The sequence below is a fragment of the Hirundo rustica genome, chromosome 27 (genome assembly GCF_015227805.2).
Source record: "Hirundo rustica isolate bHirRus1 chromosome 27, bHirRus1.pri.v3, whole genome shotgun sequence".
In the NCBI taxonomy this organism is placed as follows: domain Eukaryota; kingdom Metazoa; phylum Chordata; class Aves; order Passeriformes; family Hirundinidae; genus Hirundo; species Hirundo rustica.
The window spans coordinates 4,523,211-4,540,442 of record NC_053476.1 but is presented as its reverse complement, the minus strand read 5'-3'; the positions used below and the strand labels follow the sequence as shown (position 1 = coordinate 4,540,442).

Sequence of the window (17,232 nt, the reverse complement as noted above, 5' to 3'; positions counted from 1 at the left end):
CGTCACTGAGGGGTCCCTGCTGATGGTGCTCCCCAGGTAGGTTTAGCCACGATATCAAGATCGCAGGATCATGTGGGCTCCCAGATCATTGAGTCCAACCTGTGACTCATCACCACCTTGTCAAGACCAGAATGCTGAGTGCCGAGTCCAGTCGTTCCTTGGACTTCTCCAGGGATGGGGACTCCACCAGCTCCCTGGGCAGCCCCTTCCTATGTTTAACAACCCATTCTGTGAAGATATCCCTTGTGATGTCCTCATATCCAGGAGTAAAACTGGCAGACCAGGGTAAAAGTACAAGGCAGGTAATTTGCCAATCACAGCTTGGATGTGTTTGAAAGTGCAGTATCTGGCACACAGAGCTTTAGCAAAAGAACGGGATAAAGATGCACAAGCAAGCCTCAATTTATTAGAAATACTGACCTATCAATAGCCACCTGCAGCTAGAAGTGGCCTTCCTTCTGTGGGCTTGCTGAATCAGCCGTAACAGCACCCCAGTGCGCACACACCTACACACAGCCTCTGCTCCACCTTGCTCTGTTCAGTGCTTTGCACTTGCACTCGGGCCCGAAGGTCAGATCCTGATGTACTGCCAAGCACACGTGGGCACGAGCTGTGTCTTTATTTGAGAATAAAAGCTGTGTGGGGGGCTGGAGGGCTCAGCCTGCCTCCTTCCCCGCTTCCTCTGTGCTTCTGAAAGGTGTAGTTACAAATTAGTTAGTGGCAGCAAATCTGCAGGTGTTTGCTTTCAGGGTGTGAGCAGGCAAAGCTTTCTTCAGTCCTTCACCCGAGACAAATAACAAATGGGGCCAGAGCTGTGCTGTCCCCTGGGATGGACACTTGATTTCCTAATCAGGTCGATCCAAGTTATTTTGCAGGACAGGAGGGTGTGAGTAACATGACAGTGAAGTTTCTCCTCCCCTGAAGGCCTTTGGCCTCGCTCGCTGACGGTGATGAGGGTGGTGTGTGTACGTGGTCTGGGGCTCCAAGGAGCCTTTCAAGGAGCACAGTCCATGTTCACCCTCCTCCTGATCTCATGCACTGCAGATAACTCCTGGGAATGAAAACTGGCTCCATCTGTCTCTCCTATTCCCCAGGGCACAGAACTCCTGACATCCAGACCTTCTTTGGTATGAGACTCTGTCTTATCACAGCCTGAGGAGACACAGGCTCTCCGGAGCGTGGGGGCTCCTTGTACCTCTCCTCAGAGTCCCCTGGAATTCATGTAAAACATCCACACTGTAAAAGGTCAGTATTTGCTGTTTTCTTCGGAGATCTGGATTTACAGAGACTCCTCAGTCCTACAGTACAGTTCTGCCTGTGGGGTCACTCTCTGGCACCCACAGATGCTTTTATGAATGTCCACGGGACTAAAGCAGCTTTCTCTGTGGAATCCTCAGCTTTTCCAGAGGAGGAGGGGAGCAGCCTTGCTGGGGGAAGAGGCATGGAGGTACAGACATACATACTGTGCCTGTTCAAGTGCATCATTCCAACCTGCCTTGCTAAAAACCAGCTCTGCTTTATCCTAAAAAGACACAACAGGTCCCCAAAATAAAGTGTGGCTGGCTCTTCCCCCAAGGGGGCTTCAGGGATTTTTCACATGGAAAACCGTTTTCCTGTAGTTCTGTCATTTCCCACTTGCTTTCTGTCCGTCTCTTTGCAGGTCTCACTTTGGTTTTAATTTAATGTTAACTCCTTTCAGCGTGGAAGCTGGGGGCTCAAACACAAGGCCTGTGCTCTGCACAGAGGGGCGAGGGTGCAGCCTCTTGGCTTGCAGGGCAGGGCTATCCCAGCTATAGCAGGAATATCACGACTGGCAGAGATATCAAGGCTAGTAAGGATATCATGGCTTTAGCAGGAATGTTAAGGCTAGTAGGGATATTGTGGCTGTAGCAGGGATATCACAGCTCCAGGCCCTGATGTGGATTTCCCCTGTGAGCTGAGGCAGGTCCCCACCTCTCCTCTGCTCCCTTCCTCTCTGCCACAGCACGTTCTGCTGCAGGAGTCGGTGCCACGGCAGTGACAAGGACAAACGTGAGCCTGGAGCGAGTGTGCAGCAAGCAGGGTCCCTTCTGACCCTGTCACCATGGTCCTCTAGGAGGTTAAAGCACAGACAGTACATTAAAAACATGAGGTGCCCAGATCCTGCCCAATGGAAGCTGTAGGAACAGCACAGAGGGGAGCTCAAATCTAATCTTGCATCTATAAACAGCTTATGTTGCTTTTTATGAGTGGTTGAATCAAACAGTGGGAATTGAAAGCAGCTGTTACTCAGTCACTGCACAGGAACGAGCAAGTGGCAGCTGAAGTCAACACATCGGACCAAAAATGCCTTCAATTTCTAGTCAAAGTCAGAGTGAGGACGTTGGAATAAGGAACAAATCAAAGGAAAGTGTTTTCTGCTCCCAGGTGTTCTGCTGATGGGAAGGCTGAGTTATGTGTCATGAATTATTCACCGCTTGTGATGGTGCTCTGAAGATTGCTTTGCAGGTAGGAAGAGGGAGAGAGTCACCAGCTTGTGTCACACAGCCCCCAGACAGCTCCTGGCTGGAACACAGCTCCTGCCTGCAGGAGAACCATCCAGGGAGCGCATCCTGGCTGGGCTGCACCCCGGGCAGGACACTACCTACGCCCCAGGGCCCCATCACCCCATGCCATGAGGCTGCACCTGGCCCAGAAACACCGAGGGGTCTCCTCCACCCAAACAGCAGTCCCAAGCCAAAGCAGACGAACCATGTAAAGGAGGAAAGGAATGAAATTTAATGAGACATGGGAAATGTCACAGGGAAAACCCGAAAAGAGTAACTGGTTGCAGAGATGTCGCTGAATCCCAGGCTGAGGCACACGCACGTGGTGCCAACGCTTCACGACGGCTTGGGCAAAACACGCCAGGGAAAGGACGTGGATGGAGGAATCTCGCTCTTCACGGTGCTCAGGTGGCCTCAAGGCATTTCTGAGAGCCTGGGAGACAAGCAGGAGAGGACTGGATTCAAAGAGTCTTTGGGATGAGAGTATACCTTCTCAGATGAACCCAAAATGTCAAGAGCAGTAATTCGACACCATTTATAAAAAGAATTTTATATGCAAATAGGTGAGTGAAAAATTAAATCTCCTGGCAGTGTTTGCCGCCCAACCATCTATATTGCTGAGCTGATGAACAGGAACCGGAGAGAAATGGATTAAAGAGAAGATAAAAAGGAAGCTGAACATTCAAAGTTCAGACTTCTGTCTGTCTGTGTTTTAACCTTCTGATGTTTAAAGAGATTTTGGGAAGGGGAGAGATTTTTCAATGTTTAATTTGTGTATTTAGCAATATCTAAAAGTCTTTTATTTTTTTTTTTCCTGGTCTCCTGCCTTTTACAAAAGTAAATAGATAATGAAATCATAAGAAATTGGCAGGGGAATCTGGGGCCAGGCAGCAATTTGAATTTTCTTTTCAATTGAATAGATTTTAGAGAGATAATTCACCCTCAAAGAAACCTCATCCCCTTAGTAATGTTTCTCTGTTTTCCTCAGGCAGATCTCAAAGAACACAAAAAAAGTTTAACAAACATCTGCAGTACATTTTCTGTATTCTTTGCAACATTGATGGGAATGTTGATATTTCTCAGTTCAGAAATTTCCTAAGTACTTAATATTTTCTTAGCATCAAGTCATTCACTGATGCAGATTTAAAAATATTGATTTCCACTGGCTGCTGCTGACCCCCTCAGCTTCTGGCAGGTTTGAAAACGTGGCACCATAAACCACCTCTTTCTTTTCGAGCAGAGCCTCCACACAATTACCCAGACCACAAATGACCACCATAGGGGTGATGCTGTCCTGATAAATTTTAATTGGCAGGACTTACAAATTAAATTCCTTATCATCAACGAAACTTTTGTGCCTTCAGAGCTGGGATTATTCCTGTGGCATTAATCCACTGCAGGTTTGGGGTTTGGCTTCTCTGCCCCTGGCTGTTACTTGCAGGATTTCCAGTTTTGGAGTGAGCAGCAGGAGACGCCTCTGAACTCACCTGGAATTTCTCATTTCAGCCAGACATGATGTGCTTGACAAAAGCTGAGGAGAAATGAGAGTGTCAGGGGTCAGGACCTGCTGTGAGCTGGGGGGCACAGGTGGAGAGGCAGCAAGGGGGAACCCCCAGCCCAGACCCCCCAGGGAAGAAGGGGATGCTCTGCCAGGATTAATATTCCTCTTTCTGTTCCCACTTTTTGCATGCCATCCCCAGCCCGGTCAGAGTGATGCCAACCCTTGGAGATGAGCCGGTACCATTATCCCCATTTTTCTGAGGCCAAGGGAAATGGGTCCCCTCTTTTCCTCACTGCTCTCCAATTTTAGGGGTTCCTAAATTTAACCACTTCCCATTCCAGATTTTCACCCTCTTGGAGCAGCAGGTCTCCAAATGTTCCCAATTAGCCTCTGCTGGGAAAGATGCTGGCTTTGTTTATTTTCAATAGCTTGCAACAAAACAGTGCCAAAACTGTGGATAAAACAGGCCTGAACTCCTTGGAAACATGCTGTCTTCAGCTGCTTTTCCTGGAAATCACTGGCACAACCACCTTGTTCCCACCCTGGCTGACACGTCTCAGCGCTTTTCTGGAAAGGCTTTGGAGGGTGGTCTACACCTCCCTTCCTGTGATCACCAGTGTCATGGAATCATGGAATCATTACGGTTAGAAAAGACCATTAAGATCATCAAATCCAACCAGAGCCCTTGCAGAGGATGCATTTTGCAGCCTAAGAAAAGACAGCCGTGTCTGAGATGGCCCTGATGGGAATCTCCTGCTCCTACCTTCATAGTTGATACAGCCATTGGCATCTTCCTGCCCCGCCATGAGCTGCTCCACCTCGCTTTCCGTCATCTTCTCTCCTGGAAGACGAGGATGGGAGAGGTGAGGGGAAGGGTTTTCAGCCTGCCAGGACCTCCCTGTCCTTCTTGCAGATAACCAAAGCCAGCGGGGGAGGAGAAGGGGGTTAAAGAAGAGCTGGAGTGTGCCACTACTGAGGAATGCTGGTGGGAGATGGTGGAGAAGGGACCGCGCTGCAACTGTTGTCTGATAACTGAGGAAGTTCTGGAGTCCCCATCTTGCCTGGATCGTGCAGGAAGCTGTGGCACGAGGTGGAAATGGCCACGCATTCGGGACTCCTAAAAGAGCTTGTGAGCAGCAGAGCGAAGAGGGCCTCTGCAATATGTGAGACCAGCCAGCTACTGAAACCACTAGCCAGAAAGCGCTCGGGGCCCACGCCTTGCCCCCACCCCGGGGCCATACCCAGCGTGACGAGCACGTGGCGCAGCTCGGCCCCCATGACCATCCCATTGCCCTCCTTGTCGAAGACACGCAGCCCTTCCACAAAGTCCTCGAAGGTGCCCTGCTCCTTGTTGCGGGTGAAGTGCTGCAGGATGGGGAGGAACATCTCAAAGTCCAGCATCTTTGTGTTCATTTCTGGAAGGGGAGGAGATGGGGGTCAGAGATGAACCCTCATGGGGCTGAATTCAGCCTCTGAGGGCCTCCTGATTAACTCTCCTGGTCTCTTTTCCATCAGAGTGCAGGGGAGAAGCCCCACCAGGAGACAGAACTATTGTATTAGAGACTGGAAGATCCATATGAGGAATAAAGTTTTAACACCAGGGGACTGCACAGAGACTCCTGATATCAGCCCAAAACTAAACCATTGAGTGGGTCGTCTGTCACCACAGTAATGTGGCCACACTGGGGCTGGTTTGGTTATGCCACTTTGCACCAGTTCAGGATAAAGTCTGCTAAGCATCACTTGCCACCATTCCTGTGTGAGGACTGCCTATCCTGTATGTCATCATCCATGGTATGGGGAAGGGGAGTGAAGGAATTACACAGGAATGAAGCCTGTCTGCATAATTTCCTTCCTTCACCTTGCAGGGTTCTTCCTACAGGGAATGTAACCCTCTACTTGCCGCCGGGGAGCACAGGACTTGCTTGTCCCACCCCGTCCCCAGCTTGCTGTCACCTTCTGGTTTGGGCTTGCCCAGCACCTTGAGGACCTCTGCGTTGGTGGGGTTGTGGCCGAGTGCCCGGAGGACGTCCCCGCACTGTCCGTAGCTGATCTGCATCGTCCCCGCAGCCGTCCGGTCAAACAGCCCGAAGGCTTCTCTGAATTCTGCAGGGAGGAAGAGCTCGGGGTGGCCCCACTGCTGCTCCAGGGCAGCACGTCGTGCCTGGCAGGCAGCGAAGGGAGCGGGCACACGCGTGTTGTGCCCTCTGAACGCGCCGCAGCCCGAGTGAGCTTGCGCAGTGCGGGCTGAGGTTTGCCAGACTCCTTGGACGAGTGGCTTGGCTGCTCCAGCAGGTTTTGCCACCTCTGCAGAGGTGGCTGTGTGACCTGCTGGATCCCTGCAGCCTCAGCAGCTGGCTTTGCTGCAGGACATCCCTACTTAGCCCCATTTCCACTCGGACCTGTGTCGCCAGAGACTGCTCCTCCCACCAGAAACCCTGCTTTGACCCAGGCTGCATCTCGAACCATGAATGAAAACCACCTTTTCCCTGCCAGGCTCTGGATCCTGCTGGCCTTTCCCCCAAGAGGGGAGTTGATGTGTGGACTCCTGTGTCTGTGGTGAAAAACTACCCGGAAAAAGGATTCCCCATTTCTAAAGCCGTCTCTGAGAGAAGCTGAACTCAGCACTTACCTTCAATCTGCTCTGCCGTGAATTCAATCTGTAAAGAGAAGGAAGCAGAGCTGGGCATGAGATGTGGGCTACTGCTGGGGGGAGCAGAGGAGCTCTCCCCTCTGGAGCTCTCCCTCCCCAGGCTCGGGGCAGGGGCCGTGGCCCTGCCGTGTCCCATGTCTGTGCCATGCTTGGCTGTGCTGTGTCCCCGACTGCTTCTGTCCTCGCTGTGGAGCTGAGCACAGCTGGCAGCAGCGGGGTGGGCAGGCAGGAGGGATGCTCAGACCACAGGCAGGACTATTTTGGGTGGAAAGCCTGTTATTTTAGGGCCTTATCTCAATTTCAAGTGATTAAACCGTCTCCATGCTGAGCCTGCTCTTAATAACTCGCCTGCCACAGCTCTGGCTTAAAAATGTGAGTATCCCGAGGAATCATGGAAAAAGCGAGTTCCTGTTGTGGAGCCATTGGATAAAGGATGCTCTTATGTGGAGGAGGCAACGCAGGCAACAAAATACCTCAGGATGGAGACAGTGGGTGGCAGAGAAGCTTTTGATTGCTACTGGGGCCCCGACACGGGGTCTCGGCAGGAGCTGGGGGTTTGGCTCTGCACCCGCAGCTCCGGGAGCAGCGTCCTGGCTCCCTCCAGCGAGTGCTGGGCAGGGCTGGGTGGGGAAGACTGAGACATCTCCCCGGCGAGGACAGCATCGCTCCCAGCCCGCCGCATCCACACAATCGGATAATTTTCCCCTCCCGAGGCTGGCTTCCAGCCTGGCTAATGCCGTTTGCAGAGCGCTTTGCATCGCCCGCGCCTGGCAGATGACAGGCACGGAGAAACACGGTGACGTCTTCATTCCTCACTCACCTTCACGCTCTTCGGATCGAAGGCAGGCTCCGAGCCTGGAGCTGCTTTGGCTGCATCCTTCTTCGGGTCGGGTTTCTTGAGCGGCATCGCGCTGGGATTTTGCGGAGGTGCGGGATGAGTCCTGCCGCCCGGCGAGGGAAGCGAACGGAGGGATGAAAGGCAAAGGCTGCTCCTTCCCTTATATACGGAGCCCAGTGCTCACCCTGGAGGGGCAGGCCAGCTGCTGGAGCAACTGCTACTTACTATAAAAGGAAGAAAACTCAAACGAGAGGGGCCCCAATTTGACAATTGCCCATTGTCATCGGCTCCTGGCTCCACGGAGCCACCAGCTGCCCCCCCCCAGCTGCAAAAGGGGGGACGTGTCCCCCTCCAGCACCTGCACCGGGTGGGCTGCATGGGGGCTGCTTGCTAAATGATCACTGAAACCTAAACGCGAATGGCTGTGGGGCCAGGCAAGAAAATAGCAACAGGATGGCTGATAAACCTGCCGCGATACCCGCGGTGAAATGCGAGGGCCAGCACTGCAGAGCCCTTTTTAAGACCAGGGTTTAATAATCAAAGGAGCTCAGAACCCTCTGAACGCTCCCTTGGCCTCGTGCTCAGGGTCTGCTTTGCCCCGGTCTCTCCCCAGGACTGAGCTTGTGCCCTGGAAATGCCCAGCGTAGGTGCTCACCTTCCTCAGGGTGGCTAAGGAGGAAATGGAAATGATGGCCAAAGCCACAACTGAATTCATCAGTGCAAATCATTCCCATCCCAAGCACCTCCAAAACCTGCAGGGCAGATGGGGTCTCCTTTTGGCTCCTCTCCAGGTGCTGGGCAGGCTCTGGTGGGAGATGCTCTGGCTCTCACCCTCCTCTCCCAGCTGTTTGGAGACTCACAAAGGCACAGAACTCACTGAAATTCAGCATCCCAGAAAATGGGGCTTGAGGGTGTTACTGGGACATTCTAAACCATCAACTTAAACAAGATGTGTGGGGCACCGGGGCAAAGGAGGAGTTATGGGGGTCGTTCAGGAGGAGGGAGCAGCCACAAACTGCTGGGAATTCTTTGTGTGTCATCATCTCCTCACTGTTAGCGGGGACTGGGGAGCTGAGGGGGCTGGATGGGTCTCATCTGCAATCATTGCTTTCCAGAGCTCTCTAGAATATAACAAGTAATTTAGCAAAAAAACCTCAACATGTTTTCCTAAGTGTGAACTCAGAGCCCGGGTCAGGTTTCGCCTGGGAAATCAAGGGAATCAAATTGTCCCTGAGCTGCCTCCCCCTCAGCATCCATCTGACTCCAAAATAACCTCACTTTAACTCCATCTTCACTCCCCAGCAGCTCCTGGGTCAGAAATCAGACCCAGCAGAAAACATTCATGGTGCAGTTTGACTGTTTATCCCTTGCTCGCCCTCCGTGCCCGTGCAGCATCCCAAGGAGCCGCTGGCAGAGCTGGTGCCACACCCACGCCATGGCCCAGGCGGTGGAGACAGGCAGCTGCAGACAATGTCCCCAGTCCCTTGATTTTCAGCTGATGGCCGCTGTGGGACTCGTTTTGCTGTCTGATGGCATCAGCAGGAGCAGCAGCCCCTCCTGAGCCCTGTCCTTGGGATTTGTGGTGCTCCCTCGGCCCTCCCTCACCGCGGGATCCCAGCAGGACTGACCCTTACCACAGTCACGGGGTTCACAGCTGGGACCAGAAGGAGCTGCCTGGCCAGGAAAACCCCAAGGAAAGCTCCGGGGGCTCTGTGCAGGATTGGGGCACTCACAGAGGCAGCGAGAGCTGTGTCTGGACACGGATTAGATGGGCCAAGGGAGGGGCCCAGGCTGGGAGCTGCTGTTCCAGGGATTTAACACAGGGCTGTTGAATTCCAGCCTCGTCCCACTGATGACAACCTGCCTGGGGAAAGAGGGCTGCCCTCTTCGTGCCCCATTTCCCCAGGGGGACGCTCTGGGGGTCACAAGGTGTTGGAACTGGCTGGGTGATGGGAGCAAACTGGGCGTCAGCCTGACCCTGAAAGGCAGGGGACAACCCAGGGGCCATGCCAGGGGGACACAGGTGATGAGGGATGGTGACAGCTGCCGTGGGACCAGCTCTCACCTGATGCCCTATGACAGTCTGGGACCTCATCCTGCTCCCTCCACTCTGCCCCAGGATGGAGCCTCCAGCCCCTCTCCCAAGGAGACTGAATGCAGATGTGCCTGAGGTCATTGTGGGTGCCTGGGGGAGCAGGACAGATCCCCAGAACACATCCCAACCCCTGGAGAAGGAAAAGGGTTAAACTGGCGTCTGCCTGAAAGACATCCCATCGCAGGAGCATCAGCTCGAGGTGCTGCTCACGTGCTTGCACCCTCTGCCTCCCTGCCTCCAGCCACCTCGCTAGGATTTTCTCCACCTTCCTCCGGCTCCTTGGGACCAGTCTGGGGCTGGAATGGACTTAGGAGCATGGGGGCAATGGGGGAGTGCTGTGACAGCTGAAAAATGAGCCACCAGGCAGTGAGAGAAGTTTCTGAAAAGAGAAGAGGAATCTGCCTTGAATGAAGAGGATTTTAGCACCTTGGGCTAAGCCAATAAACCTCTGCCATCCCCATCCGATCGGGAATTGTTTGCACACGTCCTCGGAGCTGCTTAAAGCAGGCAAGACACAAAGAGAGAATAGGATCAAGCATGGTGGGGGGAGAAACCCTCCTGCCTGGAGAGCCTGTGAGCAGAACCCTGTCAGGATCCCCCAGGGACAGGGCATTCAGCCAGCCCTGACCTCCCAGGGACGGGCTGTGCCCCCACTGCCCCTCACCTCGGTGGGGCTGGCGGCCAGGACGGTGCTCCCAGAAGATGCTCTGTCCTGCCTAACACACCGGCCCTCTCCACCGCTGGCAGCGATTCTGGTCCCTGGAGTCCCCATCCGAGTGACACGCTGGCACCATGGAGGCGTCCGGCCCGGTGGGAGCTACCACGGTGACTCTCCTCTGCTGCTGCCTCCTGAGCTCGGCGTGGGCTCTGGTAAGTCCGCACGGCCCCGGGGCTCCTCCGGTCCCCTCTCCTGGCTGTAAACGTTGTGCCACCGGCCCGGGCGGGGCTGGCTGCGCTCCCGGTCCCACCTCGGAGGGGAGAGGAGAGGAGAGCATCTCCACTCCTGCTAAAAGCTTTCCAGCAGCCACGGAGGCACTGCAGCGTGATGGCTTTTCCATTTCTTGGAGGCATCCAGGGCAGGGTTCAGTGCCTCGGAGGTGTCGGGGGAACAGAGTGGGCGGTTTATGAGCGGGGCAGGAGGGGCTGGAGGGATGCAGCTGAGCACAGCCAGTGAGACTCCTACAGCCAGGCCCCCATCCTGCTGATTCACCCCCAGGATCCCACTCCTGCCCCACATCCCTGAGCAGCCCCCCTTTCACCCACACAGATGCTGCTTTGGGGAAGAGCGTGGACAGGAATCCTGGATCTCCCCTCTGGGGCCACACTTGGCTGGGGAGTGTGACCCCTCTGCATCCCAGCTCCTTTTCACTTCCAGAGCTGTGTCCTCATCCTGGCTCTAAACTCCCTCAAACGTCTTAGTCCAAAACACCCCGAAATACATTTGCACCTGCGGTGTGATGGGGAGGCTGAAGGTGCCGTGGGTTGCACTGGCCAGTGGCTGCTTTGCTGAGCCCCGTTTACCCAGGGGTTGCCAAACCTGGCCTGGAGAGCTCAGCATGGGCAACAGGGACACCCAGCACTGCTGGAGAGCTAGGGCAGGAGCCTGACTGATTTCTGCACAAAACTATGAGCAGAAATGACCTTGGAGAGGGTGGGAAGGGGTTTGGGCTCAGCATCAGCCTTGGAAGAGGGAAAGATAAGAGCAGGAAGGCAAGAAGAGCTTTTTTCTTCCCTGTGTTGTTCAATCTACCCAAAGCCACCCAAACCTGACTTTCCTGGAGAGGGCTGGGAGAGCACAGCCACGCCATGACTTGAGCCAAGGCACTGTCACTTGGGTTTTGTTTGGGCAGGTCGACCCCGATGATGTCCTCACAAAAGAAGAGCAGATCTACCTCCTGGTGGAGGCCAAGGAAAAGTGTCAGAGGGACATAAAGGCCCAGCCAGAGAAGATCAAAGGTATTGTCCCTGCCCTGTGCTTGGATCAGCCAGCCCTGGTGCAACTGGTTATACCCTGGGGAATTCTGTCCTCTCTGTTGGGGCAGGATGGGGCTGAGGACACCTGGCTCCTGGGGGTTTGGGGAGTTCATGGCACCATCTGTGCTCTGGGTGCAGCCAGCACTGGCTCCAGCATTTTCCAGGCAGCTCCATGTACACAAACGAGAGCTGTGGAGGGGCCTGTGGAGGGATGTGTCCCCTTCCCTGACCCCTGCAGCTTCCCCCTCTCTGCAGCCCAGGGGGATCTGTGGCAGCGTTTTCCTCCCCCTGGTCTGGCACACGGGGGGGAAGCCAGAGGTTATGCTGCGGCCCTGACTGCAGATGTGAGATGTGTCTTTGCTCTTTGGCCAGACCCCAGCTGCCCTCCGGAGTGGGACGGGATCATCTGCTGGCCAAGGGGCTCCCCCAGCCAGGAGGTGTCAGTGCCTTGCCCCGACTACATCTACGACTTCAACCACAAAGGCAAGTCCTGTACCTGGGCAGAGAGCAGCCTCACCCTGGTGACAATCCACGGAGCAGGGCCGAGTCTGGGCTTCCCGCGGGTCCTTCCGCTGCCACGGTGCCCGTTGCTGTTCCCAGGTCATGCCTACAGGTACTGCAGTGCCTACGGGACCTGGGCCATGGCTCTCAGCATCAACAAGACCTGGGCCAACTACACAGAGTGTGCCCTGCTCTTCTCCTCCGAGAGCCGGAGCCGCCAGAAGGTGACTTGTTTGTCAAAGGGGCTGGGAAAGGGGTGGGCATGGGGGCCAGGGGAGGATGCAGCAAAGGCCAGGGGAAGTGCTGGGGGCAGGGAGTCTCTTCTTTGCTCCTCAAACCAGCCCTGCCTCCCTCTGGCAGGGAGTTGGAGCTCAGTCCTTCTCTTCCAGGAGGTGTTTGACCGCCTGCACCTCATGTACACCGTGGGCTACTCCATCTCGCTTGCCTCCCTCATCGTCGCTGTCTGCATCCTCTCCTACTTCAAGTAAGGAGAGGCCAAAGCCCCTCCTGTGTGGGAGAACCCTCCTCAGCCCATTGCCCAGAGCCCCCAAAGGAATGGGAACAACCCCAGACCCAACACAAACATCAGCCAACTTCCCCAAGCCCCAAACACCCCCGGTATGACCAGCTCCTGATCTGCTCTTGGACAGCGTGGACACCCCACGTGCTCCCAGATCTGCTCTCTGTGCCCAGGCACCCCAGAGCCCACTCTGAGACCCCCCATTCCCTGAGCACAAGTGTGATGAGTTGGTTGGGCACCTGGGGTTTGGTTCGTGTCACATCCCTTCTCCTCAGGCGCCTGCACTGCACGAGGAACTACATCCACGTCCATCTCTTCACCTCCTTCATCTGCCGGGCCCTCAGCATCTTCGTGAAGGACATGGTGCTCTACTCGGGCACGGCGCCCAGCGACACCGACAGGCTGCGGGAGGACGATTTCAGGGCTCCCCTGCCAGGACAACGGGGCCACCTGGCAAGTGCAGGATGGGGGGAAAGGGGGATTTAGGACCCTGATGCAATGGGATGTGCTTGGGATGGTCCCAGCCCGGGGCTGTGCTGCCCAGGGGGAGGGGATGGAGGTCCACCTTTGGCTCTGCCCAGCTCCTCCCTGTCCTGGTGCCACACCAGAGACCAGAGCCACAGAGTGCCTTGGCCTGTGTACAGGGGAATACCTGTCCTGTGGGAAGGAAGCTGCTGGAATATCACAGGAGAAGTGCAGGTCTCTGCAAGAAGAACATGGGGCACAGCTGGGTTTTGGTGACCAGAAAGCAAAAGCCACCAGGTTTTGCTTCTGGGGACCAGCCTGACACAGGCATCTCCCTCATGCCCCCAGGTTGGCTGCAAGGTGGTGGTGACTCTCTTCCTCTACTTTCTGGCCACCAACCACTACTGGATCCTGGTGGAAGGTCTCTACCTGCACAGCCTGATCTTCATGGCCTTCCTCTCCAACAAGAGCTACCTGTGGGTCCTCATCATCATCGGCTGGGGTGAGCGCAGGGAGCAGCGGGGAGCTGTGGCTGAGCGGCACCGAGTGCCCAGGGAAGGGCACTGGGATGCAGGAACTGCTTTGATCTGCAGAGGTGCTGCTCCCACCCCGCTCCTCACTCTGTGCCTGCCCCTCCAGGTCTCCCTGCCGTGTTTGTGTCCGTCTGGGCCAGCGTCAGGGCCTCGCTGGCCGATACACAGTACGTACACCCACCTTCACCAGGGCCTTTGGGAGGGGAGGGCTGGCTGCAAACGCCAGCCAAGTGGCTGTGGGCATTAGAGCTTTTTGGAAAGGGAAATTTTCCAAAAAGAACAACAGGAGGGAACACACATTCAAGGCTTGTTCATAGAATTGTCAGTAATGCAGAGCGAGAGTGGTTTTGTTCTGCATTTGGGAGGAGGGGGGATGCAGGTTTGCAGCATAAATTGATCAGTAAACAGCACAGAGATGGATGCTAAAGGGCACATTCTGGAGTGAGGCATTTTAAAAGGAGAAAGGCCACCAAGTGAACAGCAGGAGTTTGGGATGAGGTGGCCAAGGAGCCCTCAGGAACATGAATGCTCATTTAAATCTGCTTTGCCCCATCATGATAGCTACAGATGCTTGTAGCTACAACTCAAGATTTACACAAAGCCCACCAAAGGGGTGGAGAGTGGGAGATGGGGGTGCTGGGGTGGTTGGGGGTACAGGGAGCCATCCTTCCCCGTGCTGTCAGGTTTCTCCAGGGAGTTTTTTTACCTGGTTTTCTCAGGTGCTGGGACCTCAGTGCGGGAAACATGAAGTGGATTTATCAGGTCCCCATCCTGGCTGCCGTCGTGGTAAGAACCCTATGGATGAACCTCCCATTTCCTTTTGGGGAAAGAGGACTGGTAGACACCAGAGCTGTTCTCCTGTGCTCACTGGAGTGGGCTCCTGGGGCAGACCCCAGGTCACAGCGGGTGTCTGTTGGCAGGTGAACTTCTTCCTCTTCCTCAACATCGTCCGGGTCTTGGCCTCCAAGCTCTGGGAGACCACCACGGGCAAGCTGGACCCCCGGCAGCAGTACAGGCAAGTGCTGGCAGCACCAAAGCCTCACGTCCTGCCTCTTCAGCCAGCACGGCTCCCAGAGGTTGTGAAGGAGGAGCAGAGGTGTGGGAAGGGCTGGAGGAGTGAGGAAGGGTGGCAGGACAGTGGCTCTGGAGTTCTGAGCTCTTCCTGCTCCTGTATCCAGCCTGGACACGGCCCAGCAGCTCCTGGGTAACGGATCCGAGGTTTCTCCTTTCAGGAAGCTGCTCAAGTCCACGCTGGTGCTGATGCCGCTTTTCGGAGTCCACTACGTGGTGTTCATGGCCATGCCCTACACCGAGGTCTCGGGGCTGCTGTGGCAGATCCAGATGCACTACGAGATGCTCTTTAACTCCTCCCAGGTGTGTTGGCATGGGGCCGCTCCCAGCATTGAGGGGTGTTCATCCAGGGAGGTCAGGGACCTCAAACTCTGCCTCTTTCGGTCTCTTGGCAGGGCTTCTTCGTGGCTTTTATCTACTGCTTTTGCAATGGCGAGGTAAGCGGGAAGAGTGTGGAGTTAAACTCCCCGTTCCAGCCTCTTCAGAGTCAGGGAAGGCAAACTTGCAGCCCCAGGCCGTGATAACCAGAGCTAAAAGCTCAGATGCACCCCTCTCAATAGGATTTGAAGGGAAAAACAGGGAAAGAAAAAAAAGGGGAAGGGAGGGAAGGGAAAAGGGAAGGGAGAAAGGCAAGGGAAAAGGGCAAGGCGAGGCAGGGCTGTGTTCGCTGTCTCTGGGCACAGCATTCCCTCCGCTCTCAGGTGCAGGCCGAGATTAAGAAGGCTCATTTCCGGAGGCTCCTGGCGCTGGACTTGGGGCAGCAGGGGCGCCCCGGGAGCTGCTGCTGCGCCGGGCGGGGCTCCCAGGCCCCCCAAAGCACGAGCCTGGCAGGGCAGGGAGCGGGGGGCGCCCGGGGATTGCTGCTCCCGGCCCGGCCCCGCCTGCCCGGGTACATCCCCAGCTCCGGCACCTCGGACCAGCTCCTGCCCTGCCCCGCCCAGGAGCTGAGACAGAAACCCCGCGGGGAAAACACGGCGGATTTGACAGACCTGACTCGGTGTCACCCCAAACCCAAGGAGGAGCTGGAGACGATGCTGTGAAGCGGAGCGTGCATTTCCCGCCTGGGCACGCAGAGGTGCCTGGAAAGACGCCGATCCTCACGCTTCGGGCTCTGCTTACACTCGCCCGGAGAGCCGGGCTTGGGACAGCAGCTGGAACAGTCCCTTTGTGTCAGAGCCAGGGCGCAAAGGGACCACGTCCTCTCGCTCCTCCTCCCCCCGGCCCCAAAACAAGCCATAAAACCTCATTCTCCTCTCCGTGCGAGTGACTGATGTGATCTCTGTGCTTGCAAAGCCTCGAGTGTCCACCAAGAAACTCCTCCGTGCTCATTCCTACCTCCGTAAGTGCGAGGTGACTTCTCCAGGGCGGTTAAAGCCCGATCCTGCCTCAGACTCCAGCACCAGCTCCGGCCTTGTCCAGCCTGGGGGGGGCACAGAGCACCCGTGCAGCTGTTCTGCAGCTCACCCTGCCCTGCCTTCATCCTCTGCAGCTCACCCTGCTCTTCCTCATCCTCTGCAGCTCACCCTGCTCTTCCTCATCCTCTGCAGCTCACCCTGCTCTTCCTCATACTCTGCAGCTCACCCTGCTCTTCCTCATCCTCATCAGCTCACCCTGTCCTCCCTCATCCTCTGCAGCTCACCCTGCTCTTCCTCATCCTCTGCAGCTCTCCCTGCCCTCCCTCATCCTCTGCAGCTCGTGGATGGAGTGAACACCAACACACAACCACCAGCTGCAGCGGGAGGCACTGGCACAGGGTGGGATGAAGGAGGCAGGACAAACTTCATGGCCTGGAAGGGTGCAGGGGAATTCCTGGATCTCCAACACTTCCTCCATGAACACAAAGGCGCCCTGCATGCAACAGTGGTGGCCCTGTCATCTCACTGCAGGCTAAGAAGTGAATAAACAGAGTCTGTCTGCCTTGTTTCCATCCTTGTGTTCCACCACGGCCCCAGATCCTGGTGGCTGCAGAACCCTGGCCCCGTTCCCAGCCAGGTCTGCTCCCCCTTTGCCCCCTGCCACAGGAGCCCCAACATCCCCCTGCACCTGCACCGAGGGAAAAGGAATTCCCTGTGCAGGGGGCAGATAAATTAAACAGCACGGTGGTAGCATGGAGCACCTTCTTCCTGCACAGTTCCTCAAGGCAGCAATTTCATGCTAAAAGACAGTGACAGGGACCAGGTAAATAATTGTGTGTATTCCCACATCCTCCAGTGAAAAGCTACGGTGCAAAGCGAGTCCCAGGGAACTGGAGGGACAGACAGGAGCCAGGGAAGGGAAGGGAAGGGAAGGGAAGGGAAGGGAAGGGAAGGGAAGGGAAGGGAAGGGAAGGGAAGGGGCTCCAGGACTGACATTTTTAAAATCATCTCCTGGAAGGAATTTGTCTCTTTGGAAGACACCAGCACAGCCCAGGGCCAGGTCCCCTCCTCCCAGGGCAGTGGGAATGCTGCTCACACTGCTCCCTTGTCCCGCAGACCTCGCACAGCCCCGCAAGCTGACATTCGTGGCTCCCTGTCACTGATCAATATTTAATCACTCTCTTCCCAAGAGGCTCCTGGT

At 55.7% G+C, this 17,232-nt stretch overlaps 2 protein-coding genes across 4 annotated transcripts; one reads left to right on the top strand and one right to left on the bottom strand.

The window, feature by feature from the left end:
• Window positions 1-2,745: 2,745 nt before the first annotated feature.
• LOC120763692 (myosin light chain, embryonic) lies at window positions 2,746-10,364 on the bottom strand. 3 transcript variants are annotated; one of them, XM_040087190.2, is made up of 8 exons: window positions 10,277-10,364; window positions 7,500-7,719; window positions 6,659-6,686; window positions 5,983-6,132; window positions 5,268-5,441; window positions 4,790-4,867; window positions 4,013-4,056; window positions 2,746-2,958 (listed from the first exon to the last, which is right to left on the bottom strand). In XM_040087190.2, exons 2-7 carry the CDS (start codon window positions 7,584-7,586, stop codon window positions 4,028-4,030), a joined length of 546 nt encoding a protein of 181 aa, XP_039943124.1. In that variant the 5' UTR covers window positions 7,587-7,719; window positions 10,277-10,364; the 3' UTR covers window positions 2,746-2,958; window positions 4,013-4,027. The 3 variants fall into 3 exon arrangements, with proteins under 3 accessions (XP_039943124.1, XP_039943123.1, XP_039943125.1); XM_040087189.1 differs by lacking the exon at window positions 10,277-10,364 and having other exon boundaries at window positions 7,500-7,737; XM_040087191.1 differs by lacking the exons at window positions 2,746-2,958; window positions 10,277-10,364 and having other exon boundaries at window positions 3,813-4,056; window positions 7,500-7,737.
• On the top strand, window positions 9,873-15,825 carry LOC120763695 (parathyroid hormone/parathyroid hormone-related peptide receptor-like). The gene is made up of 13 exons (XM_040087196.2): window positions 9,873-10,482; window positions 11,463-11,568; window positions 11,959-12,069; window positions 12,187-12,311; window positions 12,477-12,571; window positions 12,883-13,060; window positions 13,421-13,574; window positions 13,712-13,772; window positions 14,325-14,391; window positions 14,526-14,624; window positions 14,842-14,979; window positions 15,072-15,113; window positions 15,378-15,825. Exons 1-13 carry the CDS (start codon window positions 10,405-10,407, stop codon window positions 15,714-15,716), a joined length of 1,593 nt encoding a protein of 530 aa, XP_039943130.1. The 5' UTR covers window positions 9,873-10,404; the 3' UTR covers window positions 15,717-15,825.
• Window positions 15,826-17,232: the final 1,407 nt, after the last annotated feature.